Genomic DNA, 24,344 nt, shown 5'->3' on the forward strand with positions numbered 1-24,344 from the left:
AATGAGAAATAATACCCAATGGAGAAGTAAATGTGAAATAAATTTGAACTTTTATTTAGTATCAAAATAGATCATTAACATGAACAACAGAATTATACAGAGTAAGACTAGAGCTTAAAATAAAGTTTAGGGATACAAAATTTATAGGATTGCAAATATAATAGATTTTAGTATTATTTACTTGGAAAGGTGTTAAGATCTGATGAACGTTACACCTCTTCACTCAACTGGAATTAGAGTAAAAAAAAAAAAAAAGCAAGTATTTCCATTTTCATAAAGTTGGGTGTCCTTACGTAGCTGAAACTTTCAGAAAAGGTAAAAGTGAAACCCTTGTATAGTCCAAAATGTTAAAGATACCACCTCATGCCACATACTTTAATTTTGTGCCACAGTACATCTTTTGAGCCCTGTGTCTTGGGGTTTCTGCCTGGGTACAGTGCAGTAATCCTCAGGCTTACAGATGTGAAGTTAAATCTAAACGACTTGCCCAGACGAATCCAGAGGACCTGGATTCTGTGATCCACAAGAGCCTCCAACGAGGCCAGAAGGTAAAGGAGACTTCACTTTCTGAACGCAAGGAGTATTTAAAAAATACCGTTGTTTCAGATCCCCGAAACACAAATGCATTTGCTGACCACCGGCTTAGGCTTTAGCTAAGCAGGTCTGCTCTGCTAAAGGGCCCATGTTCAGTTCCCAGCACGCATGTCAGGCAGCTCAGACCACCAGTCGCTCCATCCATCCTCAGGGGATTCAAAGCCTGTTAAGTTTTGTCACAAAATTGGGCCCTGTGGCCCAATTTCCCTTTCAACCCATCTATTTTATTAAAATAATATCAGAAGCCAGTGTTAATAATTCCCTGCAAGCCTACTATGTGCAGAGGGCATACACACTAAGCAGTTTACCTCAGCCTGCTCTAGGGAACAAGTATCATTCCAACGGCGCATGTGCAAACCTTGATTGGGGGGGGGGGGGTCTAGTCCTCCTACTGCGCAAGCGCAGTCAGAAGCCCCGGCTCCACCCCTTGCACGTGCGCGCGTGGCGGTATATAAGTGTCCTCCGCCTTCCTGAACTTTCCAGAGAAGCGAGAGGAGCTTGCCGGCGTTGTGTTCCAGCTGGGCACTGACTTCCAAGGCGCCAGAGGGATGAAGTAACTCCAGGTTTGTGGAAGGATGTGGTGGATGAGGATGGGAGGGAGGTAAAGTTAGCAGGTTTCAGATAATTGTGGAAGTGGTATATTATTATTATTATTATTATTATTATTATTAATATTAATATTTATTATTAATAAGAATTTGAGGAGCGGGAGTTCTCGCTTAGTTGTGGACCAGGCTGGACTTGAACTCCTGATTTCCTCCCCAGCGTCGAGTGCTGAGGCCGCCGCCCTGGCACTCTGTGGAAGAAGGTGTGAGGCCGCGTTCTGCTCGGTGCTCACCTCAGCGCCGGGGTTGGGGGGATGCGGGCTCCAAGGGCCTCACTGAGGGGACGTGGGGAGGGGGCGCGCCACACCTGCGCATGCGCGGAGCAGGGGGGGGCGGCCGGGCTTCCCCCGCCCCCTGCTGGCTTTCCCGCGCTGCGCCCCGGGGGGTCCCCGAGGTGGGCGGGGCTCACAGAGGCTCCGCCCCCGCCGGCTGCCACCTGGGGCTCGCGGGGCAAAGCGGCTCACGAGGCGGGGCGCCGCGCGTCCGCGTTCTGCCCGGACGATGTCCTTGGGCTCCGGCTGCCCGCGGCCTCGCTGCAAAGAGCCGGAGGTCGCCCGCCCGCCCACCCGCGCGCGGACCGTCCCAGGTAGGGGAGAGGTGCGGGGCGGTCGCGGCCAGTCTCCTGCTGCCGACTCTGCTCCTGAGGTGCCATGGCCAGAGCAGAGGTTTTGTGAGTGACTTCGCTTTCGTGGTCCTCGATGCTTTGAGTCCATTCTTTGGATGCTAACATATTGTCTGTCACCTGAGGGTCCGGTAGTGGTGTGGATGTGAAAGAGTCGATTTCCCAGGTGAATAAGATTGATGTCACTTGGCCCGGCTGGACCAGATCGGCTAAGACAGTTTTCCTCCTTGGTTGAGTTTTGGCCATATTGGGGTGTGGAGCAGTGGTGGTCCAAAAAGCGGAAAAGGCTGATGGTATTGGCAACTCTAAGGCTTTAAAGATGCCACAGTGCCCTCCGGTTGTGAGGTGTGAGCTGCATGCAGTGTGAAACTTTGTGTGTGTGTGTGTGTGTGTGTGTGTGTGCTGTTGAGGGGAGACTGGTGAATAGGGTACCACCTCAGGGTATAACGTAGAATGCCAGAAACGTATCCATTGCCTGCTTAAAACTTGGAATGTTCTTTTTTAAGACTGTGAAGACAGAGTAGAAGTAGTACACGTTTGAAGAACTGTTATTCAGTTCATGTTTCAAAAATAATTTCAGATTTTGGCTATGTTTAAAAGCTTCCAGATTTCACACGAAGTTAGGGGGGAGGGGAGAAAATGATCAAAACATGTTGTATAAACAAAAGAAGTAAATTATGAAACAGCGACCCCAAAAGCTCTTCTCCCCCTCTTTTTTTTTTTTTTTCACTTAAAAATATGTCTTTAAAGCCATCCAGCTGGGCATAGTGGCACAGTACTCGGAAGGCAGAGACAAGCAGACCTCTGAGTTGGAGACCAGCCTGGTGTTCAGAGGGAGTTTCAGGTCAGCTAGAGCTACACAATGAGACATGTCTCTCTTCAAAAATGTGTGCGTGTGTGTGTGTGTGTGTGTACACATATATATATACCGTTGCTGTTTGGAGGAGAAAGCATTTTAACAGTTGAGTTTAAGGGAACTGGTGAGTGAATATTTATTTATTTATTTATTTATTTATTTTTGCAATTCCTGTCCTTGATCACCTCAAAAGCTTTGATTCAGAGCAAAACAAAGCAAAAGCCTGTTTTTAACTGTTACCCAGACATTTTAAAAGTCTGAACCTTCTATGATGATAAAGATAATCACATTTGCTGGGAAAGTGTTTTAACACCTTGAATGTCTGTGTGAATTCTTTGTTAAGAGATTTCTAAAGAAGAATTCATAAACAAGTAGCTCATCCTCTCCTGAAATGTTTAATTTGAGCAGCTCACACTTTAATGTGCACCATATATCTTGCCATAGTTTACTTTACAGTGTGCGAAAACATTTTTATACCTTTACTTCAGTGATCCTTGGGTCTTTTGAAAGTTTTTTGTCCTTATACTAACTAGGCTACTTGGGCATTTTTCAGGTATAAAGTTGTGTTTTATTATACTAAAAGGATAAGTAATGGTACCCGGACTATGATTTCTTTACATTGGGGTGAGTGGTCACAGTTTCACAATACTGGAAGACTGACGTTAGAAAGTTAGTAGGGTTTGTTTTTGATAAGTGTACTCAGTGTGCTTTTGCTATGTTCCAACTTCTTTTCACCTTCACTTCAGAATGCTTGCCTTTTTGAAGGATGATTTAGTCTATTGAAGTTCTTGAATGCACTGTTAGGTGTAAAGAAATCTGATCATTTCTCCAGTCCCTGAATGTTCTGTGTTTGTGATTAGTTTTGTTTGAAATCTATAAAGACTATATATTAAAGATGAAAATGACCTCCTTATTTTTATTAAAAATAGACTTCTTGTTCAGCAGGTATTTCTAGAACACCGGTATTTTATTTGTTGAGTTGATGTGTTTAAAAATGCTTTCATGAGATGACTTAGCTTTGCTTTGTAATACTTACCTTTGTAAAGTTTGTTTAGTATATACTGTGTTAGCTTGTCAGAAATTAATGTAATAGAGACAGTTATATTTTAGTAGGTAGGGTGGAGTTACGAGAACGGCTAAGGAAAAGTCAAACAATTAAAAACAACTTTGCCTATAAAGTCCTCTATAATCTGGTAGCAATTCTATATCCTTGTACTGTGTAGTCTCCATCAGTAAAGTCTTTGTAATCACTGCCCTTTGAAATTAATGCTAGCTGCTCCTGGGGGGGGGGGGGCGTTGACTAAGCTGGAGTGGCTGTTTTCACTAGTATAAATAAGTTAATTGATGTAGACAAATCCTTATCCATATGAACTTAGTTTTCGTTTTGGAGAGTTTTGTTCAGTGCCTGTTAGCCACAAAATCGACAAAAATATTTTTATTCTCAGTCTTTCTGAGAGATGTAGTGTATCATACCTTCAAATGAAAACTTTAAAACTTAAACTGTGATCGAATGCTGAATAGCTTGTCGGGATACAAATCTGAAACTGCACACACTCATTTCACTCTCTCTTACTTGCCTCAGGAGGGCAGGGCGGGAGAGGGGGTGGGAAGGGTGGAATTACCTTTTGCCAGTTAACCTAAAACTTTCTTTTATAAGCTTGTTAGCACTAGTGGTTTTCTAGACTGAGAATCAAGACTAAATGAGAATGACTGAATGACAGTTTTAGGTTAAGTCATCTGGATCCATTGTCTTCCTCTATCTAGAAGATCTTTAGGTTGAGGCAAGTGGGCTTCTGTGGTTCTTGTTTTACTGTGGGTATGCTTTTCCTCACCTATTGTAAGCATTGTGGTGCTATAATGACTGGTTTGTGAAGTCTTATGGAGATTAACCAGACTGAATCAAAGCTTTACATTACAAAGAGCCAGGGAAACTCTTAATCAGTCATAAAGACTAAGGGTAAGATATGTGGTGGTGATGGTTGCCAGGAAAACCCAACACAGCCTGTTTCTCTGGGGATAAGGGTCTTTAAAGAAGGGAGAGAGTGACTGTCGTACTTTCCGGCTTGCTTTGGGAGACTGGATTTAAGTCATAGGAAGGATGGACTGGTTTCATTGAGCTGTTTCCTTAGAAGAAAGGATGGGAGACAGGTCATGAGAGAAGTTCAGGGGGAAACGTCCCTTGTGAAGCCTTTCAGTCTCAGGTTCAGAATACTCAAAGTCAGGGTGCCGTACAGTGGGGTATCATTTCCTGAGCCCCAACACTTGAAAGGCCTCTAAGATAACATGTTGGGTTTTGTTAAAGTAAAATGTATGGCTTTATCCACATTCAATAAGCACTGGTTCTCAACCTGTAGGTCACAACCCCTTTGGTAAACCTCTGTCCCCAAAAATATTTACATTATGATCCATAATAGCAGCATTGAAATAATTTTATGGTTGGGGGAAGGTCACCACAACATGAGGAACTTTATTAAAGAGTCTCAGCATTAGGAAGCTTGAGAACCACCCCCTCCACCACCAAAAACAAATTTGAAGAGCAATAGAAGCGAAAGAGGTTGTTTTTAGAAGACATTTCAGTTTAGCTAGATAGTGTCAGAACTAAATACATAACTAGACTGTGACGGCCAATTTGTTGCTGCTCCCATTAGTCCACTCTTTGCTGCTGAGATTGACTATGTTGGCTGGGGCAGTGTTCTCTCCTCTGAGGCTGGCAGGGAAAAACTTAATGAAAAAGACATTTCATGTTCACTAACCTTTTAATGTAAGATCTTAGCAAGAACAATGAGTGAAAACTACATAAAGAAAATATAGAAGCAACTATTTCTCAGTAGAATATGGAGGGCTACTATAATTTGATGTCATTAGTTGATCAAAACAAGGGTGAACCACTCTCGTAAAATTAAAAACAAACTCTTTGCTTGTGTACGGAAAGTAAAAGGAGAGTAATGGTGAGGGAAGTCTAAGCCCAGTAACCCACCAATGGTGTTTTTATTTATTTAAGTTGTCCATCCTGAGTAGGGTTAGGCACAGTCACGGGAATAGGGAGCAACTCGACAGCAGAAGGACATACTTAGATAAAGCTTTACAGATTCATCATGCCTACCCCAGTTAGACCTATAATCTTTCTGTGCCTCAGTTTTGTTAACTGAAATGGAGTCACATAGAATCTTGAGGCAAATGTAATGTTAGATGTAGGTAAATGAGTTACATTATTATTGCTGATGTGAAGGAAGGTTGGTAAATTTAAATTCACTTAAAATCATTTAAGTGACCATTCTGCCTCATTCTTGAGAAAGACATAGAATTTGATAATTAGGGAAATATGATTGTGTTAGTGATTTTTTTTTCTAAGCATTGACTCATTACAAAATTAAATATTTTTTTTTGCATAGGTGTGGTGAGTAGGGGGGGGTATACATTTGTAATTTCAAAACTCAAAAGACCAAGGCAGAAAGATTGCCAGTTCAAAGACATCTTGGACTTCCTAGGGAGGTCCCTTTTGAGAGAAACGAGGTGTGGAAGGTTGCATCTCATCACCATGTTCTGAATTAACCCATCTCGTTTTTTTTAGCAGACTGAAAGGTGAGTGAGAAAGATAACCTCCTGTTTAAAAAAGAGAGAGATGTCCTGACTGGCAAGAGCTACTCTGTATACTGGGCTAGCTAGCTACTTGGTCAAAGCCCTAGAAATTAGGTGGCCCAGAATAGTGTAAGATGTAAAGTTTTGTTGTGCTGCCTGCCAGACTGTGAAGGGTGAAAAAGTTATCAGCTAATCAGCACAGCCCAAAACAGTCTGCTCTCTGCTCAGCAGATTAAAATTATATTTTAAAGGAACTGGGAATTAATTCTAAAAGCACGGAGATGAGATTAGTAGGTAATTCCTCATGGTTATGACACTTTTTAGAAGACATTAGGGAAATACAAAGAACTAAGGAGATGATTAAAGATCAGCATTAAAGGCCAACTAAGGAGTACATTTAACCAGAAAGCAGGCGATAGTGGAAAGGTCACCTCCAGACTGGTCAGCTCTCATTAGAAGCTTGTCACCTGCGTAGTTACTTTTCTATATTGATTAACATGACGATGGGATTCTTAGATTTGACATATTTCAGAGACAATTTTGTTGTGCAGGGAAGTACCTGATAGATTTTCTACAAAGATTAAATAAACTACTCTTGTTACTGTTCTTTTCTTCCAGGAGTTTTATATTAGTCCCTTGAAAGTTCAGTCATTATCTTTAATCATCTGATTATTTCTTTGTATTTCCCAGATGTCTTCTAAAAAGTGTCATAACCGTGAGGAATTAGCCACTAATCTTATCCCTGTGCCTTTACAATAATTCCCAGTTCCTTTCCGGTATAATTTGCATCTGCTGAGCAAAGAATGCACTTCGTTTGGGCTCTGATTATCTGACCACCTTTCCACCCTTCACAGCCTGGCAGCACAGCAAACCTTCACTTTGTACACACTCATCTAGACCATGTCATAGCTAGGACCTTGACCAAGTAGCCAGCTCTGCTTTTATCTGTGGAAAAGAAAAGACAAGACGTGACATTCTGAGGCCCTCATTTATTCTCTTTGTGTTCTTAACCCAGTACCTTAGAGGAACACATCTGCTGTCATTAATACTTGGGCTCAAAATAAAATAGTGTCGATATATAAAAGGTAGGTAGCATAGGTAATCATTCTTGTTTTGGAATTGGTTGTATTTCAGTTGAGCTAGGTGGATTTGCCCATTCAGTATGGTTGGAGAACGAGAAGTAGAGGATTGATTGATGAACTTAGCTCTTTTCTCACCTTACTCTGAAGCCTCGATGACTTCTAGGTCTGTGGAACTTGATCTGTTTTTACCAAAGGTTGTAAACTCCAAAGGGAAAGAAAGTCAGGGAGTCGTAATCCTTGGGGGCCCCTTAACGGTAGTTACTCCCCTGATGAAAAGCAGCCGGACTGAAAGTATGATTTCCCATGGCCCAGGCTCTTGGGACAGATTTTAAGCATGCAAATTACTTTTAACTTTATTCTCACTTGACCTGTATAATTAGGTGCGTATCCCTGAAGGAGAGCTTGCCCGGAAAATTTTAAGGGACATTCATTCATATAGTATGAAACATTAAAACAAAGTTGAAACCTTTTAATCACTACAAATTATGAAAATGACTGAGGGCAAAACACAGATTTATTGTGTTAGTAGTGTGTCACATCAGTATAAAGAGTTCATTACCCGAGTGTTCTGAATACATAACTACACATGTGGCATGAGTGAGCAGTTGTTAAGATGTGTAGCTGCACTTCTTTTCCAAATTGGGAACAAGTAGTTGCTTGGTAGTAGTGAAGTGAAGTGAACAGAACTGTCTTTTGCCTGTCCTCATCTTGCTTTGTTTTGTTTCTTCCTCAAGTAGCATTGCACCCAAAAGTGAAGTTTGTTTCCTGCTACTAATAGTGGCTAAAAGATAGCACTGACGTGGTGTGGGGCTCTCATTGGGTGTCTTGATGCTTTCTTCAGAACTTTCTCAGACTAGCAGGTCTGAGCACTGGGTTATCGTCACCTGGAGAAGTTTTCAGAACACAGATTGCTGCATCCATCCTTTAAGTTCAGGAGGTTTGTTTTAGATTCAGTACAGACAAGTTCCCAGGTGTGATGTTGCCACTCAGGGATCACTGAAAACAGCTGCCTCTCTTTACTAGTCTATACCTACCTCAGATGATTCCACTGACACAGGAGATTTCGTTAATTAAGGTGCTTCTTAGGTCCCAGTGCTTACTTACATAACCAGTGACTACTGAGTGCAGTTACATATCTTGCAAGACCACCTCTTTTTAAACAGTGCTGGGAATTGAACTTGGGTCTTCACACATGCTAGGCAAACATGCTGCCACTGAGTTACAGTCCTAACCCTCAGATAGCATTTTCCTCTAATTTTGTGCCTTTGTAGATTTCAAAAGTTGTAAAAGTAACTGATTCAGTTGTCCTCTGGGAAGCTTACTGCTAACCTAGGCCTTATCCTGGAAACTTCTAGCACCCCTACAATCTTATCTAGGCCTCTGAGACTTACTGCTGAGTAAGTTCCTAGTTCTTTCTGATCTCTTGACTGGCTTGTCAACTCACCTATTCTGGCTCAAAATCCTCTTCATGATGACTGAATTCAATCTGGCTTCCCTCTTGGCTTCTCTGGAACTGCTCTGCTTGGCCTCAAGCTGTCTCTGTCAAGCAGTTGTGATCTTCTAGCTCCTCATTCTCTAGTCTTCACCTGTGTCTAGCTTGTTCTGTACAACTGTCCCACGAATACTGCCTCCTCTTCTTGTTCTCTGCTGCTCCCTCAAGTAGCTTCCCTTTCCTCCCTCTTCTCCTAAGAGGTGGGGATATCTTATTCTGTCAAATATTTCTCTGGTTTGTCACTTTCTCTGTCACATGGCTGCTTCCTTCTACAAATTAACTATACCTTTATTGTTTGGGATTAAAGATATGTGCTAAGGGTTAAACCACACCACAACTAGAAATAAGGTTTTTTTAGTAAGTAACAATCTCTGGGGTTCACAGCGTGTTCAAATATCCTAAAGCAATAGGTATCTGTTAATGCAGTTTTTTTATTCGACAAGAGACTTCTTTAAAAACTGATTTGCATCTCATTGACCTAAATAGTTGCATCTAAATGAAATCTGCTCTGCACTTAACATTTACCATGTTGACTACCTTCTCTGTTTTTCCTCTTCTCACCTGATACTTAATTTTCCCCATATAATTTCATGCTTAAATATATGTCTATGCTATATTACTGTGTTTCTCTTCTTGTCCACAATTTGCAAAAGGAATTGGAAATAGACATAGTAAAGGGAAAAGGCATTGCTGGATTTAGAGCTTTTTATCTGGTGGTGGGTTTTGTTTTGTTTTTTTTTTTTAAATAGTTCAAGTTTGCTTGGTGCTCACAATCCAACTGCCTCAGCCTCTGAAGAGTGTTGAGATTATAGCTGTGCACCACCACACTCAGCATATGTTCATTGTCTGCTCTTTAAAAAAAAAAAAAAAAAAAAAAAAAAAAAAAAAAAAAACAGAATAAATGTCAAAAATCTATGGATAGATTAAACCAAACCAGAACTAACCTTTGTTCCAACCTGTAATTGATGTCATTCCATTTTGTCATTGTCCTGGTTCTTTTCTTTCTTGTCCAAGGGGTTGCCATTCTTCTGCCATTCCAGTTTGACAACTTTATATGACCTTTTGTGGCTAGTTCTTGCCTGTACAGTTTTGAAAGTGGTTCCTAGTGTACAAATTACCCAAAGTGTATCCTTGTTATATTTTCTGTACAATAGTGCACAATCTAGTGTGGGCTAGGTCCTACTTTGTATTATCTTTGGCAAATTTTCAGATCTCATTGGAGGGTAAGCGGGCATGCTTCATGAAGCCCACCCCTTTGATGCATTCGTGAACGTTCTGATAGAGTATTCTTGTGTCACCATCTCACTGTGGACAGGGACACACTTTTCATTGTGGTAGTAACTCTTCGAGGCCCAAGTTGAAATGAAGAATGTAAAAGATTGTGGAATAGTGAAAGCCATCAAACTATAGTTCTGTATCACACATACAGTTAATACTAAGTATCTCAGACCATTATTGCTATCCTTTGTGAGTGATAGTGAGCCTGACCATTACTAAATTGTTCAGTACTTCTACTTCCCAAATTCTTTGGCATTTTGTTATTAATTTCTTTCTGTTTTTGAGACAGAGTCTTATGTAGCCTAGGCTGTCCTCGCTTGAGCTTGGCATATAGCCAAGGATGGCTTTGAACTCCTGCTCCACCTCCCCAGAACTGCAAACTGCCATATTAATGGTGCCTGCCCTGACTTTTTGCTTTCATGTACCAGTCTCTTTTTAATTACTGTAGTATTACATGGCTAGGTTTGTCCAGCTGTCTCTATTTACATTTCTAGATCTCTTGGACACTTTATTAAAATACTTGAATAAGACATAGACAACATAGTAAAGCATTCTTAAATGCATAGCAGTATTTTCCTTTGAAAATTGATTTACAACATGTGCATTAAATACCTTTAAATTTTCTTGAATGGTTTAAGTTGGAGAGAAGAGAAACTGTAGAATTTTTAGTAAGTCTTAAAGTCTGTTAGTAGTTGCTCCTTACGTCAAAAATGTGTTATTGTATAATAGCACAGAGCTAGTTGTAATACATATTTAAGGATAGAAACTAATCATAGCTGTTAATGTTTCCATGATATAGTCAATCCAAATATTTAAATGCTATAGGATAATATGTAGGGCCAGCATTGGGATGGTGTACTGGTGTACAGATTAAGGCAGCAAGCTTGAACCTGAAAATGAACTTGCCAGTTAAGTAAAGCAGGTTCTTTTAGCTTTCTTGGTCTGTGTTTTGTCTTCTTGATAATGAGAAGGTAAAATGAGGCATTAATATATACAAAGTACATACACTGTGTATAGCATGTGTAATAACTGTTTCCCATTAATTTGGTACAAAAGTAACAGTACTTAGTGTTTAGTGGATTTGTTGTATGTAAAAACTCTAAAGCAAGCCTGTCCACTGTCATAATGTCATTTTATTTCATTAGAGGTTCATACATAAATGGTGAGCTGGAGGCAGAAATCAGAGGGGGTAAAATCAAATCACAAGGACTTTAGGAAGGTTCTTAGCAGGGAGCTTTTACAATAATTTTCTACATTCTGTCTCTTTCTCTTTTAAATAGATGCTCCGTTACTGTTTTTCGTGTATGGGCTGAGTCTTGAGCATATCTCTATGGCACTAGATACCATTGAAGAATGGTAAGTATTTCAAGTGATGACTTTGCTACTATGATTTACAGTTCTGTGATGACTTTTTAAAAACTTCTTTAGGTGATTGGTTCTAATTTATGAATAGTTTTTCAATGGTTGGTGTTGGTCGTAGGTGCCACAATAGAGAGAAGCTCACTAAGATGCTAAACCTTCATTTTCTGAAGGAGCAGAGGGGTTCAGCCTTCTTTCTTGGAAAAAAAGACTGACCCCGACTAGCTCACTCCAGTTACTTTCATTCAGTCATTATACAAAAATTAAGGAGCTGGGAAAGGTTCCAACCACCACAGTTATCCTGTCCTTGCTGCCCAAGAGATCAGATGACCCACACAAATCAGTTCCCTTTAACCAAGGCTAGCCAGAATCAAAAGAGGAGTGTCTTATGACCAAGGTTTATATGTCTGCAAGCTCTCACATAGAACCAAGAGCAGACTGTCCAGGGAGACAAACATTTCTTCAAGGTTCAAATAGTCTCAAAACAATTCTCAGCCTCTGCTTATTAAACCAAATAGCAGAAGCTTTGCTGAAACATTTCACTCAAAGCCAGACACAAAGACTTCACTTTTACAAATCACTACAGTTTTTCAATAGGATACATGTGGGATGCATCTTATAACATAGAGTCAACTTTCAGAGTATGCAAATATTTGTCCTGATGGTAAATATTTATTGAGAACTAAACTTTTTCTGTTTAAGCTGCTATAATATCCCATAAACTGTGTAACCCATAGCCAACAGAAATGTATTTCTCAGCCATTTGTGGCAGTATATATTTGTAACTATATTATTCAAGAGGCTGAAGCAGGAGGTCTTAAGTTCAAGGCCAGTCTTAGTTACATAAAGAGACTGTCTTTAAATATATATCTAACAGGTCAGATAGCTGGAAAATCCAAAGTTAAAGCAACAACTGATTTCTTGTCTGATGAGCATCTCCTTTCTCATAAATGACATTTCACTCTATCCCCACATAGGGGAATAGACTTCCCTAGCTCCCTTAGATGTCTTTTTAAATAGCATTAATCTGGGACTTGTAAAATAGCTCATTGGTTACTGCTCTTCCAGAGAGAGAGAGAGAGAGGACGTGAGTTTGATTCCCAGCACTCACATCAGGCAGCTCACAACTGTGTGAAACTACAGTTCCAGGGGGATGTGATGCCATCAGGCACCCACACAAATGTATACACATAATTAAAGTCTTTTGAAAAAGATAACAGATCTCATAGAAACTATCTCTTACTGCAGTTACATCAGTGGTTAGGCTTCAACATACAAATTTGGGAGGATACTTTAGATCACAGAACATACTTAATTTCACAAGGAACTGTATTTTGTACGGAAGATAGAAAAATGGATAATTGTTGGTTTGGGTTTGGGTTTGTTTTTTGTTTGGTTGGTTGGGTTTTGTTTTTGTGGATTTGGTTTGATTTGCTTTGAGACCCATTGAGTTTAACCATACCATAATCATCTGTGTGACCTTGTATTTGAAACTATCCATTGGAGTCTTCAGTGGGTACACAACTGAAGACAGCGACTGCCCCTCCCGCAGAGTCCATCAGTAGCTCATAGTACAGATTGGAAGGAAGGGCTCCATGGACCCCTTCCTAAGCCCTGATTATTGTGATATTTCCAGCCTACTATAACCTGTTGAATGGAGCCACGGCTTTATACATCAAGCTTCCTGGGAAAGTCGTGATAAGGATACTGATTTTAAGCATACAGTGTGTGTTCTTTAAATCTTTTAAACATAACTAAATCAAGTATTAGCAAAATAGCATTCTCTCATGAGTTATGCTTGTCTTTTAATTTTCTGTATCACTGTGTTTTGGGTGCACATGGTGTGCATGTTTGGGCATGCATGCCAGAGCACATGTGTGGAGGTCAGAGGACAACTTCGTGGAGTCTGTTCTTTCCCTTTCTGTGGGTTCTGGGTGCAGAACTCAAATTACTAGGCTTGCACAGCAAGCCCATTGTTCAGTGAGCTACCTCCCCAGCCTCATGTTGACTTTTCTTTTTAATCCTTTGTTTTTAGAATAGTGAGTCAACTACTGGAATTATTGTGTTCTTCCTGTGTAAGCCTTTGCCTCTGGGTGACAGTAATGCCTCCAGGAGAAGTAGAACTTATCAGGTTTATTTCTCCAAGGGCATGATCTTCATGTGGTACTTTTCTAAAAGATCCTGATATATGGCAAAGTAAACAAGACAGTGGGGAAACGAAAACTAGTCAGATAGATTCTGATGGCCAGTCAAGTAAAAATTGAAAACATAGTAACTCTGAGCTTTAGGTCATTAATTGTTCTACATTTAAACATTGAAGATACCCTCCTTTCCCAAGTTCCATGTCATACATGGTCAAATCTCATTATAAGATTTGAAAGAGAATGAAGGATAGACTCTGTTAAGTTGCTGCAAAATGGTTGAACTTCACTTAAAAGTGTATACAAGTGTTGACATGTAAGTCCTAGAATAACTTTCACATTTACAGTAACATTTATATTTATGTTTATATTGTAAGATGGCATGTAATCTTGGCTATACATGTTGGATCTGATGTTCATCCAGCTACTCCTGCTTGAATTGACCAAGTAAGATCAGAGTTAGCTAAGAGTATTATTAACAGAGGCCCTTGCTGATAGCAGTGCAGAGGCCTACTCTGGACCCTGTAGGACAGCTTGGTTTCAGGCTTCCGTCATTGAAGCAGTGTACTAGTTACCTCCTTGAGCCCTCCCATCACTGATGGAACAAACATTTGGTAGTGACAGTTATATGTTAGCCTGGAAGCACTGTGTTTTAGACACATATTTTGGTATGAGCTGTTTTGTAATCCTTTTGATTGCAGACTTGCTGACTAAGGGTTACTTGTCCACAGGAAATCTTTTAAAAAGCCCCTGCCTCTGTTTTAGTGTATCTTGGCTGCTTTAATGAAATACCACCTATGCGACAACTCTAAAAGAACAAAGGTTTGCTCTTTACATGTGGGAAGTTAAATAAGTCTGCTCAAGCTGCTGGTAGAACCTGCGTGTGATGAGGGGTACTTCCTCGTTCACATAGTGTCCTTGTGGTAAAAGGTGTCTACGGGATCATTTTTCTAGGGCCACTAATCCCATCAGGAAGGTCCACCTGTCAAGACCTAATTCCTTCTAAAAGGTCTCGTTCTTGCTTTTATAATTGGTTCTAATGGTTAGATCTTGATCCCATTTGGGATTAATCCAACTTTGTTCTTTTATGTGTAGAAAACCAGTATTCCTGGTTCTGTTTATTACAAATACTGCCCTCTGAAATGGGATTGGCATCATTATAGAACATCAGTTTATTTCATATGCAATGAAGATTTATTTTGAACCTCTTGATTGTAGCTCAGTGGTCTAGATGTCTGGTAGGCTCCAAAGAATATGAACTTAAAGAAATGTTAATAAATAATATATGTATATATGAATATTTGCATATATCTATAATTCAGGAAACAAAGTATTATAAACAAACAGACAAAAACCAGATTATTAGAATTAAGATGGTGGAATTGCTGGTTGGTGGTGACACACACTTTTAATCTTGGGAGGTAAAGTGGATTTCTATGAATTTGAGGCCACCTTGGTCTACAGAGCAGGTTCCAGGACAGCCAGAGCTACACAGAGAAATCCTGTCTTGAATAACAAAAGCAAACAAAAGATGGTGGAATTATCAAATAAAAGTATGTTTAGGGCCAGTGAGATGGTTTGGCCAGTAAAAATGGTTTTTTTCTGCAGCCTAATGACCTCAGTTTGAGTCCCTGGAACTCAGGGTGGAAGAAGAAAGCTAACACCAGAAAGTTGTCCTCCGATGCACGCATGTGCTCCTACTCGCACACACCACACACACACAAAGAGAGACAACGCACATAGTTTTTAAAATACATTTATTTTACATTTAAAGAAATCGTGTTAGAATGCAGAGAAATCAGGAACACAGAGACATTCTTGGCTACACATAGATTTGGAGACCAGACTGGCTATATAAGACCCTGACTCAAAAAAATTTTTTAAAGAATCAAACGTGTCTCATATACATGAAAATAATAATCAACAAAATTTAAATTTGGCAGTTTGTGGGAAAGCTGATTTACTCAAAGATAAGGCAGTTGCTGCCAATCCTAGTGATCCATGTTTGAACCTCAGGACCCATATGGTGAAGAGAGAGAATAGCTTCCTGAAACTTGTTCTGTGACCACTATTCATGGACCATAGAATTTACACACACACACACGGTGCCGGGGAGGGAGGGTGATGCAAATAAATGTAATATTCTTTTTATTTTGTGTATGAAAGTAAGGCTGAGTAAGGTTTGATCCACAACATGCATGTACCCTCAGGCCAGATGTGTAAGGTTTCCTAGAACTGGGAGTGACAGGCAGTTTTGAGCTTCTTGATATGGATGCTAGGAACCAATCCCTGTAGTTAAAAGTATGTGCTTTTAACTACTTGACCATTTTTCAAGCCCCTGTAATTTAAAATTTTTAAAACTTAGTAGTCTAGTAGATTAGAAGAACCCTCTTAGATGGAAGAACCATTTTACCTAGATATAAATGAGGAGCTTAGAAACATGGAAGAGTAAAGGTAGATATTTGAACATACATACTTAAAAAATTTTATTGAGGAAATATAAAATACCACAACAATCAGGATAAATATTGCTGAGAATGTCATGTAACATTTTTCTTTTAGTTACATTTGTTTATTTTGTGTGTATGTATACATGCATGCATGTGTGTTTGTGTACAATTGTACATACCACAGTGCACATGTAATTCTAGAGTGTAATATATGTGGGGACTCCAGAGTACAAAGTGTAGGAAACAATGCTCTCCGTCCACCATGTGGGACCTGGGAATTGAATTCAGGTTGTCAGGTTCTCGAGCAAATAGCCACCCGCTGAGCCATCTCTCCAGCCTGTCAGAAGGTTTGAAAGATGCTAAGACGTTCAGGAAGTCCCATCAAATACTTTGCCTAGAACATCATCACATCATCATAAATATGTGAGAAATTCCAGAGATAATATTTTTTTAACTATGGGAGAAAAATTCAAAAATTAATGCAGCTATATTAGCAATGATCAGATTGATTGAAACATGGTTTTACATAGCCGAGGCAGTATTAAAATTCACATCCTGTGCACATACACACACACATCTTTCCCCTCTTTTGGATTTTCCAGTTTGGTAGAATACAGATTTCTAAAGTATGTTTGTAGGATTTCTTCAGTGTCTGTTATGTACCCCTTTCATTTCAAATTTGTTAATTTGAGTAGTCTTCCTGTGTTTTTACTTTGGATAAGGGTTTGTCAATCTTAATGATTTTCTTTCTCAAAGAACATATTCTGTTTCACTGCTTCTTTGTATTGTTTTTGTTTGTTTTTATTGTATTGGTTTTAGCCCTGGGTTTGATTATTTCTTACCCTCTACATCTTGTAGATGTGATTTCTTCTTTTCATTCTAGATCTTTTAGGTGTGCTGTTAAGTTTCTAGTATGTGACATCTCCTTTTTTTTTTAATGTAGACACTCAGTACTATGAACCTCTAAGAACCTCCTGCATTACGTCCCATAAGTTTGAGTTTGTTGTATTCATTTACATTCAATTCTAGGAAGTCTTTAATTTTCTTTTTAATTTCTTTTTTTTTTTTAAAGATTTATTTATTATATGTAAGTACACTGTAGCTGTCTTCAGACACTCCAGAAGAGGGCACCAGATCTCGTTACGGATGGTTGTGAGCCACCATGTGGTTGCTGGGATTTGAACTCTGGACCTTCGGAAGAGCAGTCGGGTGCTCTTACCCACTGAGCCATCTCACCAGCCCTTCTTTTTAATTTCTGTTGACACATTTTTCATTCAGTCACTTTCCATTAGTTTGCAAGCTTTCTATTGTTAAAATCCATCTTTAATCTGTGGTGTTTGATAGAATGCAGGAAGTTAATTCAGTTTTCTTGTATCTATTGAGACTTGCTTTGTGTCTGAGGATGTGGTCAGTTTTGGAAAAAGTTCTATATGGTGCTGAGAAGTAGATATATTCTTATGTGAGTGAAGTGTTATATAAAAGTCTGTTAGGTCCATTTATGATGTGTCATTTAACACTAGCATTTCTCTGTGTAGTTTTTGTCTTTATTACTTGTTGGTTGGCAAGAGGTGGTTATTGAAATCTTTCGCTATCAGTGTGTGAGGGTTAATATGTGATTTAAGCTGTCATAGTGTTTCTTTTTTTAAATATGGGTGCCCTTATGTTTGGTGCCTACATGTCAAGAATTGAGGTGTCCTCTTAGTGGATTTTTCTTTGAATATGTAGTGTCCTTCCCTATCTCTCCTGATTACTTTTGGTCTTAAGTCTATTTTTTCAAATATTATAATGGGTGCACCATCTTGCTTAGATCCATTTGCTTGGAGTATCTCTTTCAGTCCTTTTACCCTGAGAAGATCTCTATCTTTGAGGTCAAGGTGTGTTTCTTAGATGCAGCAGCCAAATGTATCCTGTTTTCACATCCATTCTGTTAGTCTCTGTCTTTTTATTGGGGAATCGAGACCATTGATGTAGAGAGATACCAAAGAGCTGTGTTTGTTGATTGCTATTATTTTGGGGGGGGGTATGTGTGTGTGTATAGAAGTCAAAAGGACAAGTTTCAGACATTGATTCTCTTCTTCCATTATGTGGATCCACCATCCTGGGGATAGTTTACCTACTGAATCATCTTGCCATCTCCAAGATGTAGCTTTTAAATATGCTACTTATAGTAATATAAAGCTCATAAGATAGAATGAATACATTAAAAAATAAAGCTTTACTGAAAGATACTGACATGAATAAAGGGGAGAATATACGACCTTCACAGACAGGGAGACGACATAACAGTATCTTTTCTCCCTAAACTGATCATAGAGTCAGTGAAATTCCACATAAAAGAAGAGATATGTTGTATCATGACAATTTCTGTATAGAGGCTTTACAAGTCATTAAAAGACAAATTTCTGTGTTTAAAAAGTTAGTAGTGAGCCGGGCATGGTGGCGCATGCCTTTAATCCCAGCACTCGGGAGGCAGAGGCAGGCGGATTTCTGAGTTCGAGGCCAGCCTGGTCTACAAAGTGAGCTCCAGGACAGCCAGGGCTATACAGAGAAACCCTGTCTCGAAAAACAAAAAAAAAAAAAAAAAAAAAAAAAAGTTAGTAGTGGAAGAAAACTAGGCTGATTCACAGGAAAATAAGAGTAAACCAATCTCACAGATAATGAAAGCCAAATTTAAACCTCAGGGTTTTGTGTGTTATACTAAGACTTGTATGCTGGGGACCAAGCCTGAGGCATTATTATACACACTTAGCTGTTTCTTTACCATTAGCTTCATACCTCAGCCTCAAGATGTTTGGGGAGTTTTTTTTTTTCCTAATCAAGTTTTCAGAGGTTATACTTTGATGAAATATTTTTAAGTAATTAAAAGTATCTTCTGAATTCAGTAAAAATTAAAGCAATTGTGAAGACCAATTTGAGAAAGATGAGTTATTACTATGAAGCTAAGAAATTAATGTCTAAAAAGTATATAAAGCTACAAAATCAGAATTAGTAAGTCATATACTTCTGGGGAATGACTATATTATTTCAAAAACATATTGGTCGAATTCTCAAATCTAGGGAGCCAGATCCGTTGAGTCAGAAGTTACTTATGAGTGTAAGACACTGATGTGGAAGTCATTGAGGTTCTTGCAAATGCCCTTCAAGTGGAGTAACAGTATCAGAGTAAACTGGGGGTAGAGAAAAGTGAGCTAGGCTAAGGCAAACACAACCCAGGTCAACTTTGTTTCTTACACAGTCAAGTTTACCTAAAAACTGTTGATAGGAATATGGAGAATCAAGATGAGTAGAGGAGTCTGGAATGATGGAGACAGTAGGGTGGAGAAAAATATTCCGTTTTCATAACGGAAAACAGGAAATGTAGTTTTAATTTAGCTCTAGCCCTTTGGAATTGAAATTGTTTTAATCTGTACTGGGGAAGCCATGTCCTTCTACATAGAGCTGAATGCTAAATACTTTGGTTGTAGTGGACCATGAGGTTCTGTTACACCAAACTATTTTTTAAAAATTATTGACAGGTTATGTTTTGAATGCTTGTTAAGTGCACCATGTACATATAGTGCCAAAGAAGGTCATCAGGTCCCACGGAACCAGAGTTACAAACAGTCGTGAGCTGCTGTGTGAGTGCTGGGAACTGAATCTTGCAACAGCAATAAACACTCTTAACCACAGAGCCTTCTTTCCAGCTCCAACTCTATTGTTCCGATAGCTGGCAAGTCTTACTAAAGGAAACCCAGGACTCTTGGAGTTGTTCAATTGAAACTGTTCTCCCAGTGATACTCATTGGTGATCAGCTGAAATATTTTGTGGCAGTTGATTAGGAATGGTAGTCTATGTTTGTTTTGAGCAATTTCTCAACTATAACTAATAGTCTTAAGAACTTATATTCCTGATTTGTAAGGATAATCCTATAAAAATAAAATTAACTGTGAGGGAGCCTAACAGTGGCTTAGCACTAGTTCCCCCAGGTTGTCCTCTGACCTCTACACTTTGGAACATACACATCCCACCACACCCAAGCGTGCATGCTCAGGTTAAAAAGTAAATTAGTGGAAAAAGTAGACCTTGAGATGTTTACATCTCTAGACCAACTATTCAACTTTTAAGAGTTCATTTCTTTTGCCATCAACTTGTCTATGAAAAATATGTAAACATTCATTATACATACAAGATAATGTGCTATAAAGAAAGACTTGCCAATGTCGTGCTCGCTGGCTAATTGAAGAACTAGAGGTGTGCCAATATTTGACTTCTGTTTGTTCTTACAATATTGTACTTCTCAATAGACTTGAGGTGGTCCATAAAAAGGAATCGGATCTACATTTACAGTTAGTATTGTGCCACGTCCTGTATCCCTATAACATAGATCCGCTACAGAGAGAAGCCTGGCACTTTGCTCAGTGCAAAATTTTTTGTGCAGTAGAACCAGAATTCTAATCCATTATTACATTTGCCTTTCCAACCAACATTCTATATAACTTGCTTGGCATTTGGGTCCCAGCTTTCTTTCAGGAACTGAGTCAGTCTCTGTCAGTCCCTGAAAATTGCTAAACCCTGGCACCCAGTATCACTTTTCCCAATTACTTTTTAAAAGTTCTTCTTATATTTTATTTCTTCTGCACTATAAGCAACTCCAGTACACTGTTGAGAAGTGGTAAAAGCAGGTATCCTTATTTTATTCTTGATGTTAAGGAGAATGGTTTTTACATTTCCAACTTCCTTTAGTAGAATATATATATATATATATATATATATATATATAGTCAGGTTATAGATGTTTCTATTCTTATCTGTTAAGTTTTATAAAATATAAATGAATTTTAAGTTTCACTTGTTCTTTCTGTATCTGTTGAAATTGCCACTCTAGTAAAAATTAGTATTTTTCCTATTGTTAAATGACCCTTGCTTTTTTAGAGATAAATTTATATTATGATTTCCTAATAATACCTTTCAAAATCTATTTTTACTTATTTTTATAAGTTATATTTTCCCAAGAATTTGTTTTATCTAATCCTTAAGTATAATGGCTCAAGCTTGTTAATATGCATCTTTAAAACCTATAGAATAGACATTTTAATTATGAGCAACTTAGGTTTTGGTTCATATGTTCTTTAGTTGTCTTACATCTATTGTTCATTGCTTGTTACTGATGACTTTAGGATTTATTCCTTTTCCTACTCTACTCTTCACCTAGGAGGGTCCTAGTGCTCCAGAGGACACATCACCACAACCCTTGAGATTCAACTCTTTTATTTTAACCATATAAAAATAAACCTTTTTTTACCTTTGATTTTTTTTAGATTAAGCATATAAGGAAAACGTTCTGATTTCACTTTAAGCATATAAAAGTAAACAATGTGTGTATAAATATACATATACATATATATATATATATATATAGTTATAGGACTACTGAATATATTCTATAATATATGCTATACATTTTTACATGAGTACAAAAATTAAAAGGATAAATGTAATGTAAAGGTTCTGAGTCCATGATACATAAGTATAAAAGACTTGCCGGACGGGCGTAGTAGTGCACACCTTTAATCCCAGCACTCGGGAGGCAGAGGCTGGTGGATTTCTGAGTTCGAGGCCAACCTGGTCTACAAAGTGAGTTCCAGGACAGCCAGGGCTAAACAGAGAAACCCTGTCTTGAAAAACTCAAAAAAAAATTTTAAAAATAAGTATAAAAGACTTCTTATGAATGTGACTGGTCTATTTGGACTGGTCTAAAAGAAAGTTGTTAATTGAAAAGAAACAATAGTAACTTAGCTAGTGGAGAATATTGAACACCTGTTTCTCAAATAACTTCATCAACTTTAAAAGTAGCTTTTTGTGATACTATATTGTCCTACACACCAAGAAACAAAGTGAGTTAATTTAAGAAACATTCTTAAATTTAGTAGTAAATTCTACTAGAGAAAGCATACAACTGGAATCACTCAGTTTCTCTGAGTGCATAATTTAACTGGAATAACAGGATGGCACACTTGGGTCTTTCTTCAGGTATATTAGCTGCTCCATACCTTGTTTGCTGTTGATAATAAACCATGAATAAATGAGAGGTTTTTATACATTTCTCTGAATTATTTTCTTTCTCATTACTAAGCTAACAAGTGGACATGGCTTTTACTACTGCTGCTGGATATTGTAAAGATGATACTCTCTTCTTTCTGTGAGACAGAGTCTCACTAAGTATGTAGTCCTGACTGATCTTGAAATCACTGTGAAGCCGAGGCTGGCCTTGAACTCACAGACATCTGCTTGCCTTTCTTGTACCTTGTATGGAGAGTACAAGGCTCACTAGTGTTTGCCACTGTGAACAGATGAAGGGTTCATTGTCTTGCTCATTCCTACTCTTACCTATGGTTGGAACATCACAAGGTCTCTTACAGAGGGCACAGAAAGGGTAGGGACTGGGGGGAGGGGGTACTCTGTAAACCTCTATACACATTCTTACCTTTTGTGACTTGGCTGCAGAATTTAATAAATCATAATTGGCATTGTGACTTAGTGTCTGAGCTAAGCAGTTGGCATCGAGCAGCTCATAACCATAGGAAATGGTGGTTTATGGAATGTCTTTGTATGGAAGCCCCATAACTTCCTTTAATAACCAGTTTGAGAGAGAAAGAATCAGTGTTTGAGGGGCTGGGGAGAGGGCTCAGCAGTTACGAACACTTGCTGCTCCTCCAAGGTCCCAAGCTAGATGTCCAGTTCTAGGGCATCCTATGCCTTCTTCTGACCTCAGTGGGCCCTGCATACATGTAATACACATACATGCATGCATGCATGCATACATACATACATACAATACAGTACACAGAAAATAATAAAATAAAAAAATTTTAAAAAGAAAGCTTTTTTAAAAAATCTGTTTGAGGAGTCTGGTTGGAGGAGAAGGACAGATGAAAGGAGGAGTGTCTTCACTGATACTAGCCTGAGTTAAACATTGTCATCTGTCTTGTGGAACAACAAGCAATTGAACAATGCCTATCACCTAAGTATAGGGATAGTCATCAATAAGTAATGTATGACTCCCAAGTTTCTCCTAAAGCCAAGAATTGTGATTTAAAGAAAATATAAGTGTGGTAAGAAAGATGAACTTTTACAGAATAGAATATTTAGCAAGAATTTTGTTATGTTTATAAAAAGTATTGGTAGAAATGTTTAAACTTTTCAGGAAGAGAGAGGCTTGGTTGCTCATTTGTAATGTAGTAAATTACAAGGGAGTAATCTGTTGGAAACTTCAAAAAGTTATATACAGAACATGTTTTGAATTTATTCATTTTTCTACTTGCGGTAAGCTGGCAAATTGTACCTGAAACCTGTTGGCAGTATGTATGGCTCAGATTGTATTTTTTGCTCTGTTTTCTTTGAAGACTTTCAGGTTGCTACCATATTATATGGCAGTACATAAGTAAAACGCGTATTTAATGATCATAACTTAATTTGGGTTGATTTTAGACCTCCAACAACATGGAAATAAACGATAATGATAAGTACAAGAGCCCAGACAGTGAATCTCTGTGGACTATGGACGCAGAAGCCAGTGCTGGGAAGAAATTCACCATTCCAAAGATCAGGAGGACGACTGAACCAGGTGACATTTCTATAGAAGAGACTTTCTATAAAAATTCTGTTTCTCTGGTTCGTTTATTCTGACCAAGTATTAAACTAGGTTAAGTTAAATCTTTGGCTTCTCAAATACGTGTGTGCCTCACAAAATGGAGTAGACACAGTTTCTAGTCTTCCCAGTCATTACACTAAAACCCTTGGATTTTACATGTAAAACAGATGGAAGAGAAGTTCCAAAAGTAGGAAGAAAAAAGAGGAACATGAGGCTAGAGAATAGTTGACAGTGTGTCTTCTGGACTCGGTGTTTGCTCCAACTAGACGGTGCCTACCACCCAGAAATACCAATTGGCATAGGCTTCTCCTGCAAGAAATTTAAAAAAGAAAAATCTTATTTTCATTGCCATGGCACTAAAGTGGAGTAGCTTAAGAAGTGGGAGCTATTAGGTATTAGATAAAACACCAGGAATTTGGATGATGGCGTGACCACTACACCTTTGTCAGTAGAGAAGGTGCCCTTGCCACCAAATGTGGTGTCAGAAGAAGCCAAGTAGGAAGCCTAAATTACAACCAGGTTATCATTTTCTTACTTTGTACCAGTAGTGACCAAGCACAGAGCCTGGACCATTCATCTTTGCCATCCTTTGCTCTACAGCATCAGGAAATTCCATACCCCACCCCACCCAAACCCTTGCTCTTTTTTTTTTTTTT

General features: G+C 38.7%; 1 protein-coding gene across 2 annotated transcripts in view; it reads left to right on the forward strand.

Annotated features, from left to right (window-relative positions):
* The first annotated feature begins 1,094 nt into the window (after positions 1 to 1,094).
* The window catches only part of Tex15 (testis expressed 15, meiosis and synapsis associated), a 67,937-nt gene continuing 44,687 nt past the window's right edge, over positions 1,095 to 24,344 (forward strand). The window contains exons 1-3 of one of the 2 annotated variants that reach the window (XM_021170328.1): positions 1,095 to 1,157; positions 11,389 to 11,464; positions 23,526 to 23,661. In XM_021170328.1, coding sequence (XP_021025987.1) covers positions 11,462 to 11,464; positions 23,526 to 23,661 — 139 coding nt within the window. In that variant the 5' untranslated portion in view covers positions 1,095 to 1,157; positions 11,389 to 11,461. Of the gene's footprint in view, positions 1,158 to 11,388; positions 11,465 to 20,661; positions 20,720 to 23,525; positions 23,662 to 24,344 lie in introns of those variants that run through there. The other variant, XM_021170329.1, reaches the window with a different exon arrangement.

This window comes from Mus caroli, chromosome 8, assembly GCF_900094665.2.
Source record: "Mus caroli chromosome 8, CAROLI_EIJ_v1.1, whole genome shotgun sequence".
In the NCBI taxonomy this organism is placed as follows: domain Eukaryota; kingdom Metazoa; phylum Chordata; class Mammalia; order Rodentia; family Muridae; genus Mus; species Mus caroli.